General features: G+C 38.8%; 1 protein-coding gene across 1 annotated transcript in view; it reads right to left on the bottom strand.

Moving 5' to 3' along the window:
• Nucleotides 1-20,830, bottom strand: part of LOC127525947 (uncharacterized) — a 244,709-nt gene that overhangs the window by 190,218 nt on the left and 33,661 nt on the right. The window contains exon 3 of the mRNA XM_051919334.1: nucleotides 12,389-12,647. Coding sequence (XP_051775294.1) covers nucleotides 12,389-12,647 — 259 coding nt within the window. The remainder of the gene's footprint in view (nucleotides 1-12,388; nucleotides 12,648-20,830) is intronic.

The raw sequence follows: 20,830 nt of genomic DNA, 5'->3' as shown, positions 1-20,830 counted from the left end.
GACACGCCCCAGTGTGGCGGAAGTGCCGGCTGCATCCCCAGAAGCACTCCAGGTGTCCCTGCTCCTCTTCCCCCCAGCACTTCCTGGTGTGGCTGAAGTGCTAAGGTCCAGGGCGCTCCCTGGTGGTGACCATGGGCCCCTACAGGGTTGAACTTCAAAACTCTGCACCCATGGCCCCCACAGCAACCAGGGCGGTTGCCCCCTCATGGTCTGGAGGAGGTGTGAGCCCTCCTCCGGTCCTCTTGGGCGTCCCGGCTGGGTACCACCCCCAGCCACGTGCCACAAAGGCATACAAGACTAATAACTTCAAAGTGAATCGCTGGGCATTTGAGAACATTAATCCTTCATTAAGAAGGATTATAAGAAAGGCTCAAAGACAGCTGGAGAGGAATACCGCAGATCAGGCGAAAGACAACCCTAAGAGATTCTTTCAGTATTTTAGCAGTAAAAGAACAGTCAATGTGGAGGCCAAGTGCACCAGAAATAGTAAAGGGGAATTAAAAGACACAGATAGTGAAATAGTGGAGGCTCTAAACTTACATTTTTCTGAGCTCTTCACAAGTGAGGAAGTGGATAACCTCCCAGTGGTATACAGGACTACTAAGGAGGTACTGAAGGATTTTGAAACTGTAGAGGAGGAAGTACTGCTCGGATTAAATAGGCTGAAATCAAACATATCATAAGGACCAGATAATAATTACCCTCAGGTTCTTAAGGTGGCTAGTGAGTACCCTTGTGTACCCTTGAAACATATTTTTAGGAAGTCACTGCGCACTAGGGAGATTCTGAAGGACTGGAAAATGGCAAACACTATCCCATTATATAAAAAGGGTGACTGGGCAGATCCAAGCAACTATAGGCCAGTAAGCTTAACGTGCATCACAGGAAAGTTAACGGAAGGAATTTTTAAGGAAAAGATTGAGTAGCACATGGCAAGCACAGGAGATTTTCTGAACAGTCAGCATGGGTTCAGAGGAGAGAGGTTGTGTTTTACTAACATGCTGGAATTCTATGAGGAAGCAACAAAAGGATATGATTCATTTGACAAACCAACAGCTGCCAATTGGTGCCTTTGTTGAGAAATTTAAAGAAACACACAGTCATCAGTTCTTTTAAATGTTTATGGTGGGCTGACTGCCTTTAAATATGAATCTGAGAGGTAAAAATCAGTGACACGCACAAATTATAAACAATGCTCTATGATAATTTCAGCATTATGAAAATTGGCTGTAGAAAGCTGCCATCTTCCTAACTCTGATGAGAAGGACAATCCAGTCAAGAAATGAGGACCTTGCAGGTCACCTTTCACTATGATGCCACAATTCCATTTTACATTCTCCACAGTTCTTCGCATTGTTTGGTTTTAGCAGTTCATAGTAATCTCCAAGCAAACTTGTTTACTTGTAAACTAATAACAGTTATGGTAATTCAATCTATGTACTCCTATTCTGAAAAAAACAGAGAGGCACAAGGAGAACATGCAAACTCCACACGGATAATTAAGTGCTGAATTTGAATCTAGTATGCTGGATCAGTAAAATGGCAGAATAGGCAGTCTGCACTACTATGCCGCCAAATCTGAGAATGTGTTGATAATATTTTAATTAAATATCTCACATTTCTTAAAGTAACAGCATTCACACTAACAGTCTGATGTTGACTGCTCAACTCTCTTAAAGCTGCAGTAAATGATACTCTTAACAGGAAAACAGTAAGGATTAGATTAAAAAATTAAATACCAATTTTTCTCAGCCTATTTTACATTCTCTAGATTTTTTAAATTACTTTACTGATGCAAAATTTCCTTGATAAGTGTGTGTTTTTAGCCAAAATATAAATGGAAATATCTACATGCAAAATTAAAGAATTATTTCAAGTTAAAATAGCAGAAATAACACGTAATTTAAATGACAGGCTGATAGATAAAATTATTTACTATTTTTTAAACTTCTGTGAACAAAAAGAATAAATTGTGACATTAAAAAAGTCTGAAATATTGAATCCTTTTAAACTGTGGGATTTTGAACCCCTTCCCCCAACATACTTGCTTGTTTTTTCTCATCCTGGAGTCTAAAATCCTTCTTTGTGTTAAATTTAAGGAGGGAATTCTCCCCCATTTCAAAAAGAATTTCAAGCCCCAATAAGGGACAGTTGGTCCCTGCATAATCACAGTGAGACTTGTGTCTGCACACTGAGAACTACAAAACTTCAACAGTGGGCATGTGTATGCCAGAGCTGTGCTTTGTGTCCAATCCTGGATATCAAGACACAGCCGAGTAGGGGAGGATGTTTCATCTCTGCTTTTTCAGACAACATGGTCCTGTTAGCTTCAACGGGCTGTGAACTCCAGCATGCATTGGAGCAGTTTGTGACAAGAGTGTGAAGCAGCAAGGATGATGATCATCACCTCCAAACTTGAGGTTATAATCCTCAGTAGGAAAAAGGTTCTTGTTCATGAGTTAGAGGCAAAAGGAGATCCACAGTGGACTAAGGTGCCTAACGAAGCTTTCTCCACAGGGTGGCTGGGCTCTTCCTTAGAGATACACAGGGAAGCACAGACATCTGGGAGAGGCTGAAAGTATAGCTACTGACCCTCTGAATCAAATGGAACCAACTGAGTTGGCTTGAGAATCTGATATGGATGCTTCCGGGACATCTCCCTGTGGAGATTTTACAGGCATTATCAGCTGGGAGGAGACCCCAGAAAAGACCCAGGGCTCACTGGGAGGAGAATATCTTCTAGATCGCCTGGGAATGCCTTGGGATCAAACAGTGTCATGTCTCATCCAGGTTTCCTCCACTGGCTGAAGATTAGATTCATTTTTGATTCTTTGATTATGTTGTTTAAATGCATTATCCTTTGTTTTTGGTTTTGTATGTAAGCAGCATACGTTTTGTTTCATGTGCTTGTGGATAATTTCAAGTGGCAGGGCCACATGCCAATCACTGCCAGGAACTACCGTCCGTCCTATAAATATGGCGGGTGTCCAACAGTTTCTGGCAGTTCCACTCAAATGTGCCTGGGATAGGTGAGTTTACTTGTAATCATTGTAAATTCTGTTAATTGTTGGATCTCTGACCTTTTGAATTTCTGCTTTGTTTGGGATATAGAAATTTTACTCAATATTTAACAATTTTTACAATCTAATATAAGTATAAATTTATATGATGCTATAACACCAATTATTAAACATAAGGATAAGGACTGAATGTAAAGGGTTAACCAAATGTAGCTTAAAGCTTAGAGGTTAATGGGAGAATTGCCTTGTATCCAAAGCTACTTGTGGATTTAGTTGATTGGATAAGCTGATAAAGTTCTGCATAATAAGAGTTCAATTAGTTTATGTAACAGATAAGGTTATGGTAATAGAAACATATAAAAGAAGATGAATTGTTTAATTGATTGCTCACTCCACAGACTGAGATATTTGTACATACTCTGTGCAAATAAAGAAATGTTCTGCATTTTCATTGTGACTACCTTCTTTGAAAATATAAGAAAGTTTTTTTCCACAACAGGGATTTGTTGATTTTGACTGCCTTCATGTTTCAGGCACTTCCATTTTGCCTTTGTGCTCCATTGAGCTTCATAGTCCATAGCTTCATAGTCTTCATATCCATTTTGTGAAGAATAAATCTTTTATTTTATAAAGATTCAGTGCTTGCCCTTATTACTAGCCGGGGTTTGACCATGATAATACCCCTTGTGGCCAGCACTGGACGGGCTTTGGAACACTTTAGTGCTTAGGACTCCTAAATTCATGACACACAGTATGAGTTGGAAAGTGTGGTTGTGAAAAGGGACATATGGACCTGATGCTAAGACTGTTGCCCATTTGACCCATCCCAGATAAGTGGTGGAAAATGAATAAGTGAATGAATGAATAAATCCCAAGAAAGAAACATAAATCTTAGTTGTAGGCAAAAATGTAAATAGTGAAGGTTTTAGAAATAATCTTAAACACTTAAATTTAAAAAGCAAGGAGGAAGTAAAGAATTGAGGAATAATCATGAACTCTGGCCTAAACTTTAAATTGCACCTTAATCATATTACTAGGACTGCATCTTTCCATTTAAGGAATATTGCAAAAGTTTTACCTCTTATAAGATGCTGAGGAAGATGCTGATGCTTTTAGTCAACGACGAGATTAAGGTAATGCACTCCTAACTGGACTACTTAAGAAATACATTAATCAGCTGCAGTCCAGCTGAAGAAAAGCAGCCCCAAACCATGATGCTGCCTCCACTATGCTCCACTGTGGGCATGGTGTTTTTTTGATGATGTGCTGTATTATTATTCCAACAAACATACCTTTTGGAACTTGTGGCGGGTGAATGGGTCCCATGCTCGGCCCGCCCCTTCTACTTATGTTCTGGGGGAGCAGCCATGAGCTCCTCAGTACCTTCCACGGGATGCTTGGTAGTAGCCTCCCTGGCTGACGATGGTGCCTCAATTTCCCGCAGGGTTCCATGGGAGATGGACTTCTCCACAACCCTGTGGGGATCTGGAGTGGCTGCCAGGGGGTGCTGCATGGATCCCGGAGCCAACCTGGACAACTCTACAGCCCCGCCCAGAAGTGCAATCAAGAACAGGTGATCAAGCACCTGGAGCACTTCCGGGTGGGCTATAAAAAGGACCGGTAACCACCACTCAGGGCCAGAATCGTGAGGAAGAGGACAAGGTTGCCTGGGAGGAGTGGTGGTGCCAGAAGGAGGGTTGTGATTTGTGTTGTGCATAGTACTTGGGACTGTGTTGTGGCTGGGGGGTTCACAGGGAAGACGTGCTCTCCAGTTAAAGAAAGAAATAAAGTCTTTGTGTTTTAACACGTGCCTCTGTGTAAGTCTGTGCCAGGTCAGGTGCTGTATAGCTATTGCCAAATACTTCAACCTTGGCCTCATCAGACCATAATACAGTTTTCCACATGGTTCTGGGAGACTGCGTATACCTTTTTGCAAAGTTTAGCCAGGCTTGGATGTTTTTCTTTATGAGATAAGGCATTCGTCTTGCTACCCTACCCCACAACCCAGACATATGAAGAAAATGACTGATTGTTGTCACATGTATGGAACAACCAGTATTTGCCAGGAAATCCTGCAGCTCTGTTAATGCTGCTGTAGGCCTCATGGAGGACTTCCTGACCAGTTTTGTCCTTGTCTTCTCATCAATCTTGGAGGGACATCCAAATCTTAGTAGATTCACTGTTCAGTCTTATTTTCTCCACTTGTTGATGTCCATGGGATGTTTAATGCTTTGGATACGTTTTGTACCACTGTCCTGATTGTTACCTTTCAATGACGACATCAATGTTTCAAAAGCTCTTTGTGGACCATGGATTTTGGAATATGTTGGAACCAAGAGGATATCAAAATAATTCTACAGGGACAGCCAAACTTAATCTGAGCTCAATCAGAGCCACTTTAATTGATATCGGGTTTAGGCTAACTACTACTTGAGATGAGATTTATTGTGATTGGTTGATTCTGAATGCAGCCACATCCTGGATTATTAAAGGGTGTGTGCACTAATGCAACCAGGTTTTTAGATGATTTTTTTTTCCTTTTTTTAAACTAAACAGTTTCTGATTTGTTTTCACCATCTTTGTATAGATTACAATTTGGCAATAAAGGGTGGAATAAGTTGACAGGATTTATCTTGGTTTCTTTTTTTATTACACAAAATATGTAATTCTGGCAGTGGTGTGTAGACTTTTTACATCCACTATATGAAGCTCAAAAAAACCTGGATACTCCGACTGTTCACGAGACCCACTGCATTGAATTTTCTAGGATGAAGCCTAAAACGCAGTAAGTATGTTAGGCAGAATGGCCAGTGGGAGCTGGATGGTTGCTTGGCTTTGAAACCCCCACAGACTGTTTTTCCTTCTCCAGGATCATGCCCCTTTAGTATTTTTTTTTTATTTATTTATGTTTTTGACCTTCCTGGCCACCTGAGTTTATGATCAGACTCAACTCAACAGTAGCCTTCCAGCTCCAGGTCTGTCCCCAAATCTAAGGACTCTATCTTGGATTAGCCTCACAAAGCTGGGTATTTTAACACTAGAATCCCTGAAGTCTACGAAAAAACTTGCAACCCTAGGCCACCTTAAATTCCTTCTCACCTCTCCATTAGCGTCTTTTGTTTTGTAAATTTGTCAATCAGCACAAGTAGCAAGCAGACTGCTGTTCCAGCCCCCACCGCTGCAGCTCAGCTCGGGCAAAATGTTCTCCCAGTTTGTTTTGTTTATCTGCATGTGAGGTGCCTGGAGTTGTATTGGGTAAATAATATATAGTTATTTGGAACACATGCATTTCATGTGTGTTCCATGTCTACAACGATCTATGTAAATATAATATGACAGGAAATGTGAGAAATGCAAGAACTGTTGAACATAGCTAAAACACAAACTTTTTGCATTTTAAACTACTAACAACAAAATTTTGACATGGTGTATAATGTGTGAGGACTGAAATCCTAAAAAACTGACATGACCGCTTGGGTGGTACAGCACTAAAAACTTCTGACTCATAATCAAGAGGTTGTGGGTTCAATACTGGCTGCTTCCCAGGATTACTGTTTTGGTAGTGAGCTGTTCTTATTGTTACTATGATACAATAAAAACATACAAACATTCATTTGATTTGAGTCTGTAATAGCTGAGGGGTATTTTTCGTACATCGCTTAAATCATCCGAGATCAGGTGCCTGATCTTGGATAAGTTAATGCCGGTGACACTCATCCGGGATAGGTCGTTTTTTCAAACGCAGCCGTGTAGTAGATTAGTCTAGCTGGATCTAATCATACGAGATGAATGCACGCGCCCGCGCTGAGTGAAAAGCCCATACATATTGAGTCTAGAAAATATGATCAGCAAGTCTTTGATAGGCTGTAACAAAATGATGAAAGAACGGGCACATTTTTTTTTCACACACGCGGCGCAAGACCTTTTATTCGAAGGACATGAAGAATTTCAAGATTTAATATGCACAAGGGGTAACACTGCAAAAGCAGCCCAGACCAGAAAAGACGAATTAAACGCTAAGTAGTGTGCATTGTACTTACTGAAAGCAGCGTTTCATTTCCTATGTGTCAGATTAATTATTATTTAATATGCCATAATTCCAGATCAAACGTGAGCACAAGGAGAACATGGGAACAGGTTAAAGTGAAGTACAAGAATATACTTCAAACTGGTAATGGTATATAACTATTTAAAGAATTGTTGACATAAATAGTCATATATAATATAAAAAAAATTAATTTTAAAGCTAATAAGAAGGCAGACAAGCAAAAAATAGGTGGAGGTCCACGCGGTCCAGACCTAACCCCTGCATAAGAGTTGGCTCTCCAGCAAAATGCCCATCGCTCTGTTTCTGAGGGCATTCCAGGGGGAAGCTCCTCCTCAGAACTAGTGGCAGGATGCAGTGGTCACTTCATTTCAGGTAAAGGATGGTCATTGCATATATTTGTCCTCCATGTGTGCCATAGGTATGTTCCATATCACCCTGTTTTTTGTTGGGTCAGTTGCAGGGAATATCATATCCCTTGAACCTGTGTCTGACCAACAAGATATTGACGAAGGTCAAATACTTGATGAAGACACTGTGTCTGATTATTCTTCAGGAGGACAGGTACATTTTCCAAATAATGTTTGATCAAACTCCACTCTGATCAGTCCCATGTGCCCCAATCACATTTGGAAATCCTGGTAATGAGAATGTTAGGCTGATTGAGATTCTTCATGGAACTGTGGGTGTTTTAGCCTGTGTGTTACCTACCTGCAATGGCATGAAACGCCTCTTTTATTGTCTGCACACGCAGGTGTCCAGGAAACACTATGAAAACCCAAAGGAAATGTTTCAGAGCCAAACAGACTTTACGAATTGCCTGGCAGACTGCACTTTTAGTTAGATTTTCCGCATCGCCTACAGTATATAAAAAAGTGCCGCTTGTAAAAAACCTCAAAGCAATGCATACTGTCTGTGTGGTTGTGAGAGCCCAACTTCGCCTTGTTTGACTTCGAATATAAGGTACTAAAAAATCATTGCGGTACAATATTCCCACTCGGCTAAAGCGGTATCTTTCGAAACGAATTTCCTCCAGGAGCAATAAAGGATCTTACCGATCACACAAAACCCTCTCTATATGAAATTCTCTTCGTATAATTTGCGCACCATTATCAATTGGTCGCTCATTCATGAACGGCAAAGCCATGACTGGATGACTTCCACGCACCGTCACCGATTACGTGTGTAAACTAATCCTTGTTTACGTAGAACAAACCTGCTCTGAGCAGGTTTGAGGATTAGGATGTGTTGCTATGACAACACTTCCAGGAAGAGTTTTGAAAAACCGACAGATCCAGGATCAGGCCAAATCGTCAACAATTACATCTGGCTAAACGAGTAATCCACATACGAAAAATACCCCCCTGGTGTAAATTTATGGTACTTGTAAAGATTAGTGGGTTTTTATTTTTATTCAGTTTTATTCTCTCAGTCGCGTTCATGCCCCCCCTGATCCGACACTGCTGTTTTTAAATAAAGATGTGCTATAAAAGAGGTGAACTCAGATGAGGATGAGCAGGGCATGCCGAGCTAGCCAAGGTATCGTGCAAAGTTCTGTTTGTGATTATATTTTGTGATTGTCTTTATATACAAAAAAATTATATGTTAGTTATATAAAACCCACATCGAATGTTATTTACCTATTTACCTTGATTTATTTACTTATCTTCCTACTGTGTAAAATCACAAGTAGACTGCAGAGCTTGCTGTGTTTGATCAACTGACAATGTACTGAGAAAGTACATGTGTAATGCCATTTAAAGTGCGACGGCAGCTTCCATATGCAGCAATAGACTTGTGAGTGACTCTCTGCGCCAGTGTTTAGATCTGGCAGTGCCATGCTGATACTTCAGTATGGAAGCAATGCTATGAGAATCCAGTTAAGACTTCATTTTTGGGCACATACACTGTCAGATCTAAGACTTCTTTTTGGGCACATACACCATTGGATCTAAACACTAGCATTGAGAGCTGCTCACAATTCTGATAAGGTTCCTTGTACCATCACCTTCTGCTTCCTGTGTCGCAGCCAATTCTGCACCCATCTAAAAATATCACCCTAAACTCTCACTTCTTTTAGTTTAATGCTCAGCCTTTCATGTGGCACCTTATGAAATGTTTTCTGAAAGTCAAGATAAATAATATCACATGCTCCACTTTGATCATATCCTTTTGTTGCTTCCTCATAGAATTCCAGCATGTTAGCAAAACATAACCACTCTTTTCTGAACCCATGTTGACTATTCAGAAAAACTCCTGTACTTGTCATGTGTTGCTCAATCTTATCCTTAAAAATTCGCTCCATTAATTTTCCTGTGATGCACGTTAAGCTTACTGGCCTATAGTTGCTTGGATCTGCCTGGTCACCCTTTTTATACAATGGAATAATATTTGCCATTTTCCACTCCTTCAGAATCTCCCTAAAAATATCTCCCTAAAAATATGTATCAAGGGTACACAAGGGTACTCACTAGCCTCCTTAAGAACTCGAGGGTAAATATTATCTGGTCCTTGTGATATATTTGATTTCAGACTATTTAATCCGAGCAGTACTTCTTCCTCTGCAATTTCCAAATCCTTCAGTACCTCCTTAGTAGTCCTGTATACCGCTGGGAGATTATCCACTTCCTCATTTGTGAAGAGCTCATAAAAATGTAAGTTTAGAGCATCCACTATTTCACCATCTGTATCTTTTAATTCCCCTTTACTATTTCTGATGCACTTGGCCTCCATATTGACTGTTCTTTTACTGCTAAAATACTGAAAGAATCTCTTAGGGTTGTCTTTCACCTTATCTGCAGTATTCCTCTCCACTTGTCTTTTAGCTTTTCTAATATCCTTCTTAATGGTTGCCCTAATGTTCTCAAATGCCCTGTGATTCACTTGGAGTTATTAGTCTTATATGCCTTATACAGCTGCTTTTTCCTTTGCAGCTTCTTTTTAATTCTTTATTAACATACTGTGGAATTTTTTTTAGTTTCCTATTAATTCCAAATGCAGGCATATACCTGTCATGCATTACATGTAATGACAGTGTTGATTCAAACACAGGAAGCTCTGCAGTCTACTTGTGCTTTTAACGCTGTAGGAAGATAAGTAAATATATCAATGTAAATAGGTAATTAATATTTGATGTAACATATAATATTTTTCATATAAAGACCATCAGAAAACATAATTTTATGTGTAGTAGTAGTGAGAACAGCTATGTTATATAAGTTGGAGACAGTGGCACTGACCAGGAAGGAGGAGCTGGAGGTAGCAGAGTTAAAGATGCTAAGATTTGCATTGGGTGTGACAAGGATGGATAGGATTAGAAATGAGTACATTAGAGGGTCAGTTCAAGTTGGACAGTTGGGAGACAAAGTCAGAGAGGGTTGGTTTGGACATGTGCAGAGGAGAGATGCTGAGTATATTGGGAGAAGGATGCTAAAGATAGAGCTGCCAGGCAAGAGAAAAGGCCTAAGAGAAGGTTTATGGATGTGGTGAGAGAGGACATGCAGGTGATGGGTGTAACAGAACAAGATGCAGAGGACAGAAAGATATGGAAGAAGATGATCCGCTGTGGCGACCCCTAACGGGAGCAGCCGAATGAAGAAGAAGAAGAGAACATAATAACAGGACTTTTCACGATACCTTGGCGAGCTCTGTAAGCCCAGCTTTTTCTTTGAAGGACATGCATGTGGCACATTGACTGGTAGGATGACACCTGACCTGTAGCTGCATCCAAATGGTACCATCTTTCTCCTTTATGCCTGGTCAAGCTGCATTGTTCTTATGTGTGAATGGACGTTTCTTGTGGGGAGGGCTTCTGTACTCTTTCTCTGATATTGACCCCTCGTCCTCATGTGAGTTCACCTCTGTTACACAAACTTAAATCAAATGTATTTTTTCATTCTATAATAGTAACAATAAGAGCAGCTCACTACTCAAAACAGACCTGCCCGGAATCGAGCCGGGAACCTCTTGATTACAGTCAGCAGTTCTTACTGCTGTACCAGCCAAGTGGTCATGTCAATGTTGCATCCTAACCCAATTTCTTTTTATTGGGTTATATACTTGAATTAAAGCATATTTGTTTTGTTATACTTGTACCTTTTGTGAAAGTGTTTATTTGATATTTGGACTTCAGTCTTCACACATTATACACTTCATGTCTACATTTTGTCAATTATTACTAAAATATGAAAAATGTTTCTTTTTTAGTAATGTGTTAATCATTTCTTGCATTTCTTGCATTTCTCGCATTTCTTGTCATCCTACATTTACACAGATCGTTGTAAACACGGAACACACATAAAATGTATATATTCCAAAGGATGACATATTATTTACCCTCTACAATTCCAAGCACCTCACACCGACATAAACACACTTGAGCTTTGAGAATCTTCTCTACGACTTGAGTTGCATAGGTGGGGTGGATGGGATAGCAGTCTGCTTGCTGCTTGTACTGATCAACACATTTACAAAACAAAAGACGCTAATGGAGAGGTTTGAAGGAATTCAAGATGGCCCAGGATTACAAGTTTTTTCGTAGGCTTCAGGGATTCTAGTGTTAACCACCAAGTTGAAATTAAAATGTAGTCCATACATAAATTTGACTGATGTAGATTGAAAGTAAAAGACACAGATTGAGAATACAAGATACTTTGCACTCCAGTGTGAATATATATAACCCTGCCACCATGAATGGTACTGGAGACATTTCCTGCAAATGTGAAAACTTTAAGGTTTGAGGTATATGAAAGAACCTCCAAATAAGTTCTGTTACCATGAATGGTACTGGAGATATTTCCAGGAATCGTGAAACCTTTAAGGTATATATGGAAAAACCTCCAAGTGAAGTCTGAAAAATGTTTGTGCTGTTTTGAATGTGGCTTTTGCATTATATGTGCATTTTCACAGGAAATTCTTAGGTGTTTGGGTCCAGTGGCAACCATTTGAGCTGTGCCAGGAGTAATGTATGTTTTACTGTGTGTCACATATTAAACATGTGTGATAGATAGATAGATAGATAGATAGATAGATAGATAGATAGATAGATAGATAGATAGATAGATAGATAGATAGATAGATAGATAATATTTAGGTAACATGGTTCATTTGTGTCCACTAAAACCTGGATAAGGAACAGGAAATAGATTTTAGTTTCAGTTTCAATCTTAACCTGATTTATCAACCATAGGTGGCAGTAGATGGTACTGCATTATATTACACACTTAATAAAGTAGGGTATTCATAGCATCAGGGGGTCACTCTCATTTTGGAGACCATAATGAACTTCATTACCGTATCACATTACATTTAACACATAGAGTACCTGATAGGAGCAGCAACACTGGCACCAGAGGATTTTGTAGAAGCAAGTCGCTGTGACAGGGGAACTTTTAATTGAATAGGCATGTTACTTTTTACAGCCTTTGATGTACCTCCTTTGGCAGTACCCAACTTCCCTTTAGGAGCATCAGTAATGGATTGACTTGTAACTGAAGCAGACGTTCCTTCTCTGTTTATATCTTGGTACTTCTGAATTATTATATTCTTTTCTTTTACTTCCCAATCTTTCCACCACTGCTGATCTAATTTAAAATTGAAAAATAGGTTATATTTCTATTCAAATTTTCTTTTTGTGAAAAATTATTTCAATGTACAGTACTGACATATTTAAATAGGCCATTGTCTTTGTTTACTTTTAAGTAGCATGACACAACAATCACAAGATAATCACAGGTAAAGGCAAATAAATGATTAATAACATATGGAAAATCAAACCAGAATAAACACAGGCACACACATGCTGCTGCTGCTCCTCCCTATTGTATTGAACATTGCATGTTTTGCACTTCTTTCACTTTCTATTACTGTATGTATAGTTAATGGATGTAACTAATTACTTATAAAATGAATTTTGATTTGTTTTTATGGACTTTGCCTTAACTGAGTAAGCAGCCTCAGGGACAACTGATTTGAATGTTTTTGTGGTTCACTGGACAAAACTTTCTTTTGATTGCCCACACCTGCCTGATGGCTAATTTGTGAACATTTTTCTATACATCGTAAAGATCTAGGAACTGGGAAACTTCTCTCTTCTTAATTTTTTTTTTAAATTTTATTTATTAATTTTATTGTAATCATTCCATACAAATAGATCAATTTACAACAAAAAAAAATTGAAGACAAATCAAACCCCATCCCTGAGAAGGAGAGCTTAGCCAAAGGAGAATTGCTTTGGGCTTTTTAATAGGGCAACAATAAACAAAAGAAAGGAAGAAATATATATAGGTAAATAAAAAATGGGGAAGGGAATTAAATGCGGTAATAGTTATTTCTCTTATTCTAAAATAATATTGATTAGATCCTGCCAGGTCTTAAAAAAATTCTGTACAGATCCTCTAACTGAGAATTTGATTTTTTCCAATTTCAAATAATATAAAACATCGGTTTCCCAGTGACTTATCAGAGGAGAGTTAGGATTCTTCCAATTTAACAAAATAAGTCTGTGTGCCAAAAGTGTAGTGAATGCAATCACCGTTTGCTTGTCCTTCTCCACTTCAAGTCCATCTGGAGGAACACTGAACACAGCTGTTAATGTGTTAAAGGCTGTCTGAAAGGCACTTAAAAATTTTGGTCGAAAATGATGTTAGTTTGGTGCAAGTCCAAAGCATGTGACCCAGTGAGGCAGGAGCTTGGTTGCAGCGTTCGCAGGTTGGATCTTGCCCTGGAAACATTTCGGACAGTTTTAAGCGAGACAGATGAGCTCGATGTATAATTTTTAGTTGAATAATTCTATGCTTTGCGCATATGGAGCTCGAGTGAATTCTCTGCTTTGCTACCTTCCACTCCATTTCAGATATACTGATTAAGAGATCTTCTTCCCAATGTCCTCTTGGGTCTTTGAAAGGTAGGGACTCTAATAAGATTTTATATAATGCAGAAATGGTGTTTAATTCCTCGAAATTAAGCAGTATTTTTTCCAGCATGGTGGAGGGTACGAGGTGAGGAAAATCGGGCAGTATCTGTTTAACAAAATTTCTAATTTGAAGATAGTGAAAGAAATGTGTAGCTGGGAGGTTGAATTTGGAAAGTAATTGTTCAAAAGATGCAAAAATGTTGTCTATATAAAGATCTCTGAGCATTTTAATCCCAAAACTTTTCCAGGTATTAAAAACTGGATATACTTGCGAAGGTTGAAAGAGGTGGTTCTCATGCAGAGGTGCCACGGATAAAAGATTTTCCATCTTAAAATGCTTTCTAAGTTGGTTCCATATTCTGAGTGAGTAAAGCACAATTGGGTTATTAGTATATTTGCGATAACTTGCATTTATTGGAGCACAGAGCAGTGAGTATAAAGAAGTACTACAGGATTTTACTTCTATTGCGAACCAAGCCTGTGTATGTTCATTTTTTTGTGTCCAGGTTTTTATGGCTTGTATGTTTGCTGCCCAGTAATAAAACTGAAAATTAGGTAAAGCCATGCCACCTTCTGCCTGAGGTCTTTATAGGGTCGCTCTTCGGATACGTGGGTGTTTTGAGTTCCAAATGACTGAGGTTATTGTTGAGTCTAATTGCTTAATAAATGATTTATTGATATATATTGGAATGCTTTGAAATAAAAAAAGAAGTCTAGGAAGGATATTCATCTTAACGTTAATTCTTCCGGCTAGAGTGAGATGAAGGGTTGACCATCTATGCAAGTCTTGCTTAATTTTTTCCATACGGACGGCAAAATTTTGTTGATAAAGAGCTTTATGTTTACTTGTGATATTTACCCCTAGGTATTTAAACTGATCTGCTATGGTAAAAGGTAGGGTGTCCAATCTAATATTATATGCTTGTGAATTCACTGGAAAGAGTATACTTTTATTCAGATCTAATTCTAAGACCAGATATCTTTTGAAATTCTGTGAGTGCTGTTAAAACTGCAGGCACAGTGTTTTCTGGGTCTGATATATATATAAAACCATATCATCTGCATATAGAGAAATTTTCTGTTCCAGTCCTTCTCTGATAATCCTCTTTATCTGATAGGAATTTCGACAGTGAACCGCCAGTGGTTCAATGGCGATTGCAAACAGCAGTGGTGACAAGGGACATCCTTGTCTGGTACCACGTTCTAGCTTAAAGTAGTCTGAAGAAATGTTGTTAATACAAACTGAAGCTTCTGGATTGGTATACAATAGTTTGATCCATGCACAAATATTCGGGCCAAACCCAAACTTCTCCAATGCAGTGAAAAGGTAGTTCCATTCAATCATATCAAATGCTTTTTCTGCGTCTAATGATAGTAATATCTCTGGGGTGTTTGATTTTGCTGGTGAATATATAACATTAAAGAAGCGTCAGAGATTGGAAGATAGGTGTCGGCCTTTAATAAATCCAGTTTGATCCTGTGATATTACCGAGGGCAGCACTTTCTCCATCCTTCTAGCTAGAATTTTTAAAGAGTATCTTAACATCATTATTCAGGAGTGAAACTGGTGTGTACGATGCACATTGTAACAAGTCCTTATTTTGTTTAGGAAAGACGGTGATTAATGCATGACGAAAATGTTTGAGGTAGTATTTAGTTGTCTCTAGCTTCTGTAAATGTTGCCAATAAGAGGGGAGCTAGCTGAGTGGAGAATTTCTTATAAAATTCTATGGGGTATCCATCAGGGCCTGCTGATTTCCCGCTTTGAACTGACTTTATAGCATCTAGTAATTCTGTTAGCGTCAGAGGTTTATCCAGTTCCTCAGCACTTAAAGCATCTATTTGTGGTGTCTGTAATGTATCCAGAAATGCATTAGATTGTGTGTTGTCTTCTTTGAACTCAGTAGAATATAAGGATTTATAATAATCTCTAAATGCGTGCATTATATTTTTATGGTCAATGATTTCTTCTCCATTCGTGTTGGTGATTACTGGTATTGCATTGCGAACTTCTTGTTTGTGAATTGTTGAGCTAAAAGCTCATTAACTTTCTCTCCGTGTTCATAGTAATGATGTCTTGACTTATAAAAAGGTTGTTCAGTTTCTTTAGTTGTTAAGATGTTAAGTTCTGTATGCAGGGCCTGCCTTTTCCTGTGAAGAGCTTCACTTGGACGCCTGGCTTATTCTTCATCTATTCTAGCAATTTTGCTTCTAGCTCTGACACTTTCTTGGTTTCTAATTTATTTCTGTGGGAAAGATATGAAATAATCTGTCCTCTTAAGAAGGTCTTTAGAGTTTCCCAGTGTGTTCCTGCAGAAACCTCTGTGGGCGTGTTTGTCTCTAGGAAGAAGCTGATTTGTTTGGATATAAATTCTGTGCAGTTCTCGTCTGCCAATAGAAGAGGGTTAAGACGTCATCTACGAGGTGAGTGTGAAGGGCTTAATGAATTTAGCTCCAAGATTAGAGGGGCATGGTCGGAGATAACAATTGTGTCGTATTTGCACGATTTAATTGTAGGCAGGAAATTATTATCTATAAAAAATAATCAATTCTTGAGTAGCTATGATGCACTGGTGAGTAGAACAAACATGATCTTGAGTTTCAGTTAAAAAACCTCCAGGGGTCTGATAAGTTGTGGTCAGTTAAAAACTGTGTAATTGTCTTTGCAGTGTTAGATGTCGTCCCCCCTGTCACAGGAGTCCTATCTAAGAGTGGATTTAAAACACAATTAAAGTCCCCAGCCATTATAATTTTATGAGTGTTCACATTGGGAATGGATGCAAATAGATTTTGCATGAATTCCTTATCATCGAGATTGGGTGCATAAACATTTATCAAAATCATTTTACTGTTAAATAAGTTGTCTATGACCATCACATATCTCCCTTCAGGGTCCGATACTACATCTGATGCTACAAATGGAACTGTTCTGTGTATGAGAATTCCCACCCCTCTAGTTTTCTTTATAAAGCTAGAATGGAACATTTGGCCAGTCCAGTCTTTTTGTAGTCTGAACTGATCCTTGCTTAGTAAGTGGGTCTCCTGTAAAAATACTATTTTAGCGTTTAAGCCTGTTAGGTGAGAGCATACTTTCTTTCTCTTTAATTCGTGATTCAGGCCTTTAACATTCCAGCTCACAAAGTTAACTGTCCCATCATGGAAACATTGATTCTGAGTTTTTAATGTCATTTTATAGTCTTAACTGGTAGTGAGGCAGTTTTAATCTTAATTTCAAAATTCCCCAGGAGTTATTGCATTTTAGCCTCTTGTTGCATTGATATTTATAGTTATAAGGATTAGAAGAATAGATTAGATATAGCCTGCTCTCCTTCTCTCCCCCCTTTATCCGAAACCCCCACCCCCCCACCATTTTGCCTCCCCACATGAGGCTTGATCCCACTTCACGATGTCCCGGTCCTCTGACATACAAAGAGACAGAGCACGTCCAAAACAAAACAAACCCCACCCCGCAGCGGCGTTTGAGAATTAAAACAAAGAGATATCTATTGCAGCTGAATTCTAAATACTATCTTCTGAAAATATAATCATTAATTCTTTAAACTTAAAATAATCTTCAGCAATTTTAAGATATTAAGATAATAAAAGAATGAACCCCGTGAATGATTTCAAAAAGTAGTCTAGGAAAAACATAGTAAATTCTAATGTAATAGTATAATGTAATAGTAATGTAATAGTAATAGTAATGTAATAGTAGAAATAGCAATAAACCAAGAGTATGATGTTAAACAGTCTACTTAAAGGTAGTAAAAAAAAAACCCTACTTTAATTACTTCCACACTTCCACACTCACGTCTATAACTGTAATTAAGACTTAAACATATAATGTCCAAGTAAAGAAAAGGATGTATAATTATAATACCAGTCTTTTTAAAAGTGGATCCGACAGGAGATGACAGGTCCTTCCCATGCCTTGACAGAATACGGCTCCTTATTAACTTTCAAAAGAGTGTCGGAAAACAGCTTCTTTAGTTCCTTTTCAGCTTCCTCCTTGCTTGAAAATACATAATATTGGTCTTGAACTTCCACCTTCAGTTTGGTGGGATACAAGAGGCTGTATTTGATATCAGCTTTCTGTAGCAACTTTTTAATGCTAAAGTAGGCTGTGCGTTTTGCAGCTGTTAATGGTGAGAAGTCGGGGAAAATATGAATAAGATTATTTTCAAATATAATCTCTTGCTTGTGTCTGAGAAGTGCCATCACATCAAGCTTACATCGTAATCGCTCGAAGTGGACAATAAAAGACCTAGGTTTAAAGGTGCTTGATCTGTATATGCGATAAGCAGCTGCTATCTCAATGTCGAGTTTAAAATCATCCAGCTGATCTGCAACGTCATTAATCTGGTCGGCAAGCATTTTCAGTTTGGATCTATTTTCTTCGATGTGTTCCTCTAATTTCTCCAACATGCCTTTAAAGTTCGCGTCAAAATCTTTAAATAGATGCGTTTCCCGGTCTTTGTTATCCGTCTTAAGCTCGTTCTTAAGCTCAATGTTCGCCTTCTTAAGCTCATTCTTGTTATCCTTCTTAAGCTCATTTATGGCCGTAGCCATGGCAGTGGCCAGTGTAGCGATCATCTCTTTCAGTTCGGACAGTTTATTTCGGATTTTGTGCTCCGCGAGTGGAAATGCAGCTCCTGTTACAGCAGGTGCTGCGGGCTCGCGATGAGTAGATGAGAGCACATCCTGCAGGGCCTTTTCTAGTCTCGAATGATCCTCAGAAATCACCGATCCATCGCGACCTGTATCACTTGTACCTTCGCTCCCATTTTCACTCTCGACTGGAGACGATACAATGGAGCGGGGTCCCAGGAAATCTGCGCATTCATCTGCCTGTTCCAGGTCAGTCTCCGAGAGGCCATACCTTGCACTCGGGCCGGATGTCTGTCCAGACTTTGATGCAGCTTTAAGTTTCTTTTCCGGTTCTTTCTGACTTTTCTTCTTGTTACTCATGCTTGTATATTGTAGTGGAAGTTCCTTGGTCGGATTAAATACAGGATACCTCTAAATAATATGAAATACGTGGGAAAATAAAGCCGCTACTAGCGGAGCTCTGCTTCAGACATCCATCTCCTATAACAGACGAGACCAACTCTTGAAGCACTGTTTTAATTAAAGTGCTTGTTTATGGGTGCATGTTAGTCCAGTGGTTAACTGTGCTTAAGATAAATTAGAGAAGAAAACAGAATGCTGTTAAAAATGAGTCTCCCTAGGAAAACAAGGAATCTGAGTCTTCTAAAGAGTATAGAAAATGTGTAATAAGTTTAAATGAATGGAGATTCAGAATCCTATTGTGGGAGAGCATGTCCTTTTTTTTTCATTTTTGTGATTTTTTAATTGATTTTATTAATTATTGGCTTTCTAGATTGCTAAAGTACACTCATGATAAACTCCTGCATATTAAACAGTTTGTACAGCAAATGTTCAGACTGGAAAATCCTAAAAGACACTGGTATTGTGTGGTGCCCAAAATATTTACATCGCAGATCAGGTCGCTGCCATGGCCAGACTGTAAATGGAAAGTTCACTGGTGGCTTTAGTTCAGGTATACAATGTCCTACTCATGGCTTTGGAAATAAGAGTGTTAGTATGCCAAATTTGCAGTATGGTAAAATAAACTCTGGCTATAGATCTGTGCACAATGACCCCTCAATAGCTAATATTGCATAACTTAATATAAGATCTCTTAATAGCAAAGCATTGGTGTTATCAGAATTCATTATAGACGCCAACCTTGATATGCTATGATTAACAGAAACTTGGCAAAAAACAAACAAATTTACTTCTCTTATGGAGGCAACACCATCCATATACATTTACTTCACAGATGCTCACAGCTCAGGAAAAGGTGGAGGGGTCGCAGTAATTGTTAAATCTGAGTTAAACATCAAAAGAATCCCTATTGATAGTCCATTGTCTTTCGAGTATCACCCATGTGCAAAAAAAGAGCTTATCACTGGGTAATTGGCACAGTGATAAGGAGCTACAAGAAAAATGACGGTGGTCCAGGACAACAAAAAAATTAGCAGGCTTCAGGAATTCTACAGTTAAACTAATAACGTAATCTGGTCCTGTCTTACTATGTTCTCTATCATCCTCCAAAAACACAATGGGTCTTTCTTATCTGATCTGACTAAATTATTAACCCACAAGTTTCCTTTCCCAGAGAACTCAACATCCATATTAACATTCCTACATGTAAACTGAGACATGAATTCCTGTCCTTGCTGGATTGTTTTGACTTGGTGCAACATGTTAATTTTCCCACCTACTCTGGTGATCATATATTAAACCTGCACATCCAGCTTATCTGTCGGCAACACTTCTAGCAGTGATTTGGGCCTCTGAACATAAAGCAGAATTTTTCAATGGCTCATTACCTCTCCCTCTTCTTACCTATAAAGGCCAAAATTCTTTCAGAAACCTTTTATCTGTCCTTCTATCCTTGATGAGTCCATTTCCGATACTTTTCTATCTTTCCCTACTCCATCAACACTAGGTAGTCTGGTTGACCACTATGACTCAGCCATTCATTCGGCACTAGATAAAACAGCTCCTTTAAAACATAAGGAAATTTCCATTAAGCATTCGGCTCCATTATTCAACTCAGAATTACAGTCTATGAAAGCAGCTGGCAGACATCTTTAGAGAATGTCATGTAAGGCAGGCCTCATTGTGCACATCCAAGGTCTCTCTGATCATCAAAGTGCTTACAGAGATGAAGTAACTGCAGTCAAGAACACACATTATGGCAGAATGATAGAAAGTGGCAATGATAACCCAAGGGTTTTGTTCTCTGTAGTTATTAAATAAAACTTCAACTTGCTTCTGACCTAA

Source organism: Erpetoichthys calabaricus, chromosome 15, assembly GCF_900747795.2.
Source record: "Erpetoichthys calabaricus chromosome 15, fErpCal1.3, whole genome shotgun sequence".
Taxonomy (NCBI): Eukaryota; Metazoa; Chordata; class Cladistia; order Polypteriformes; family Polypteridae; genus Erpetoichthys; species Erpetoichthys calabaricus.
The sequence above is the reverse complement of the archived record's forward strand: the minus strand, read 5'-3'. Positions and strand labels throughout refer to the sequence as shown.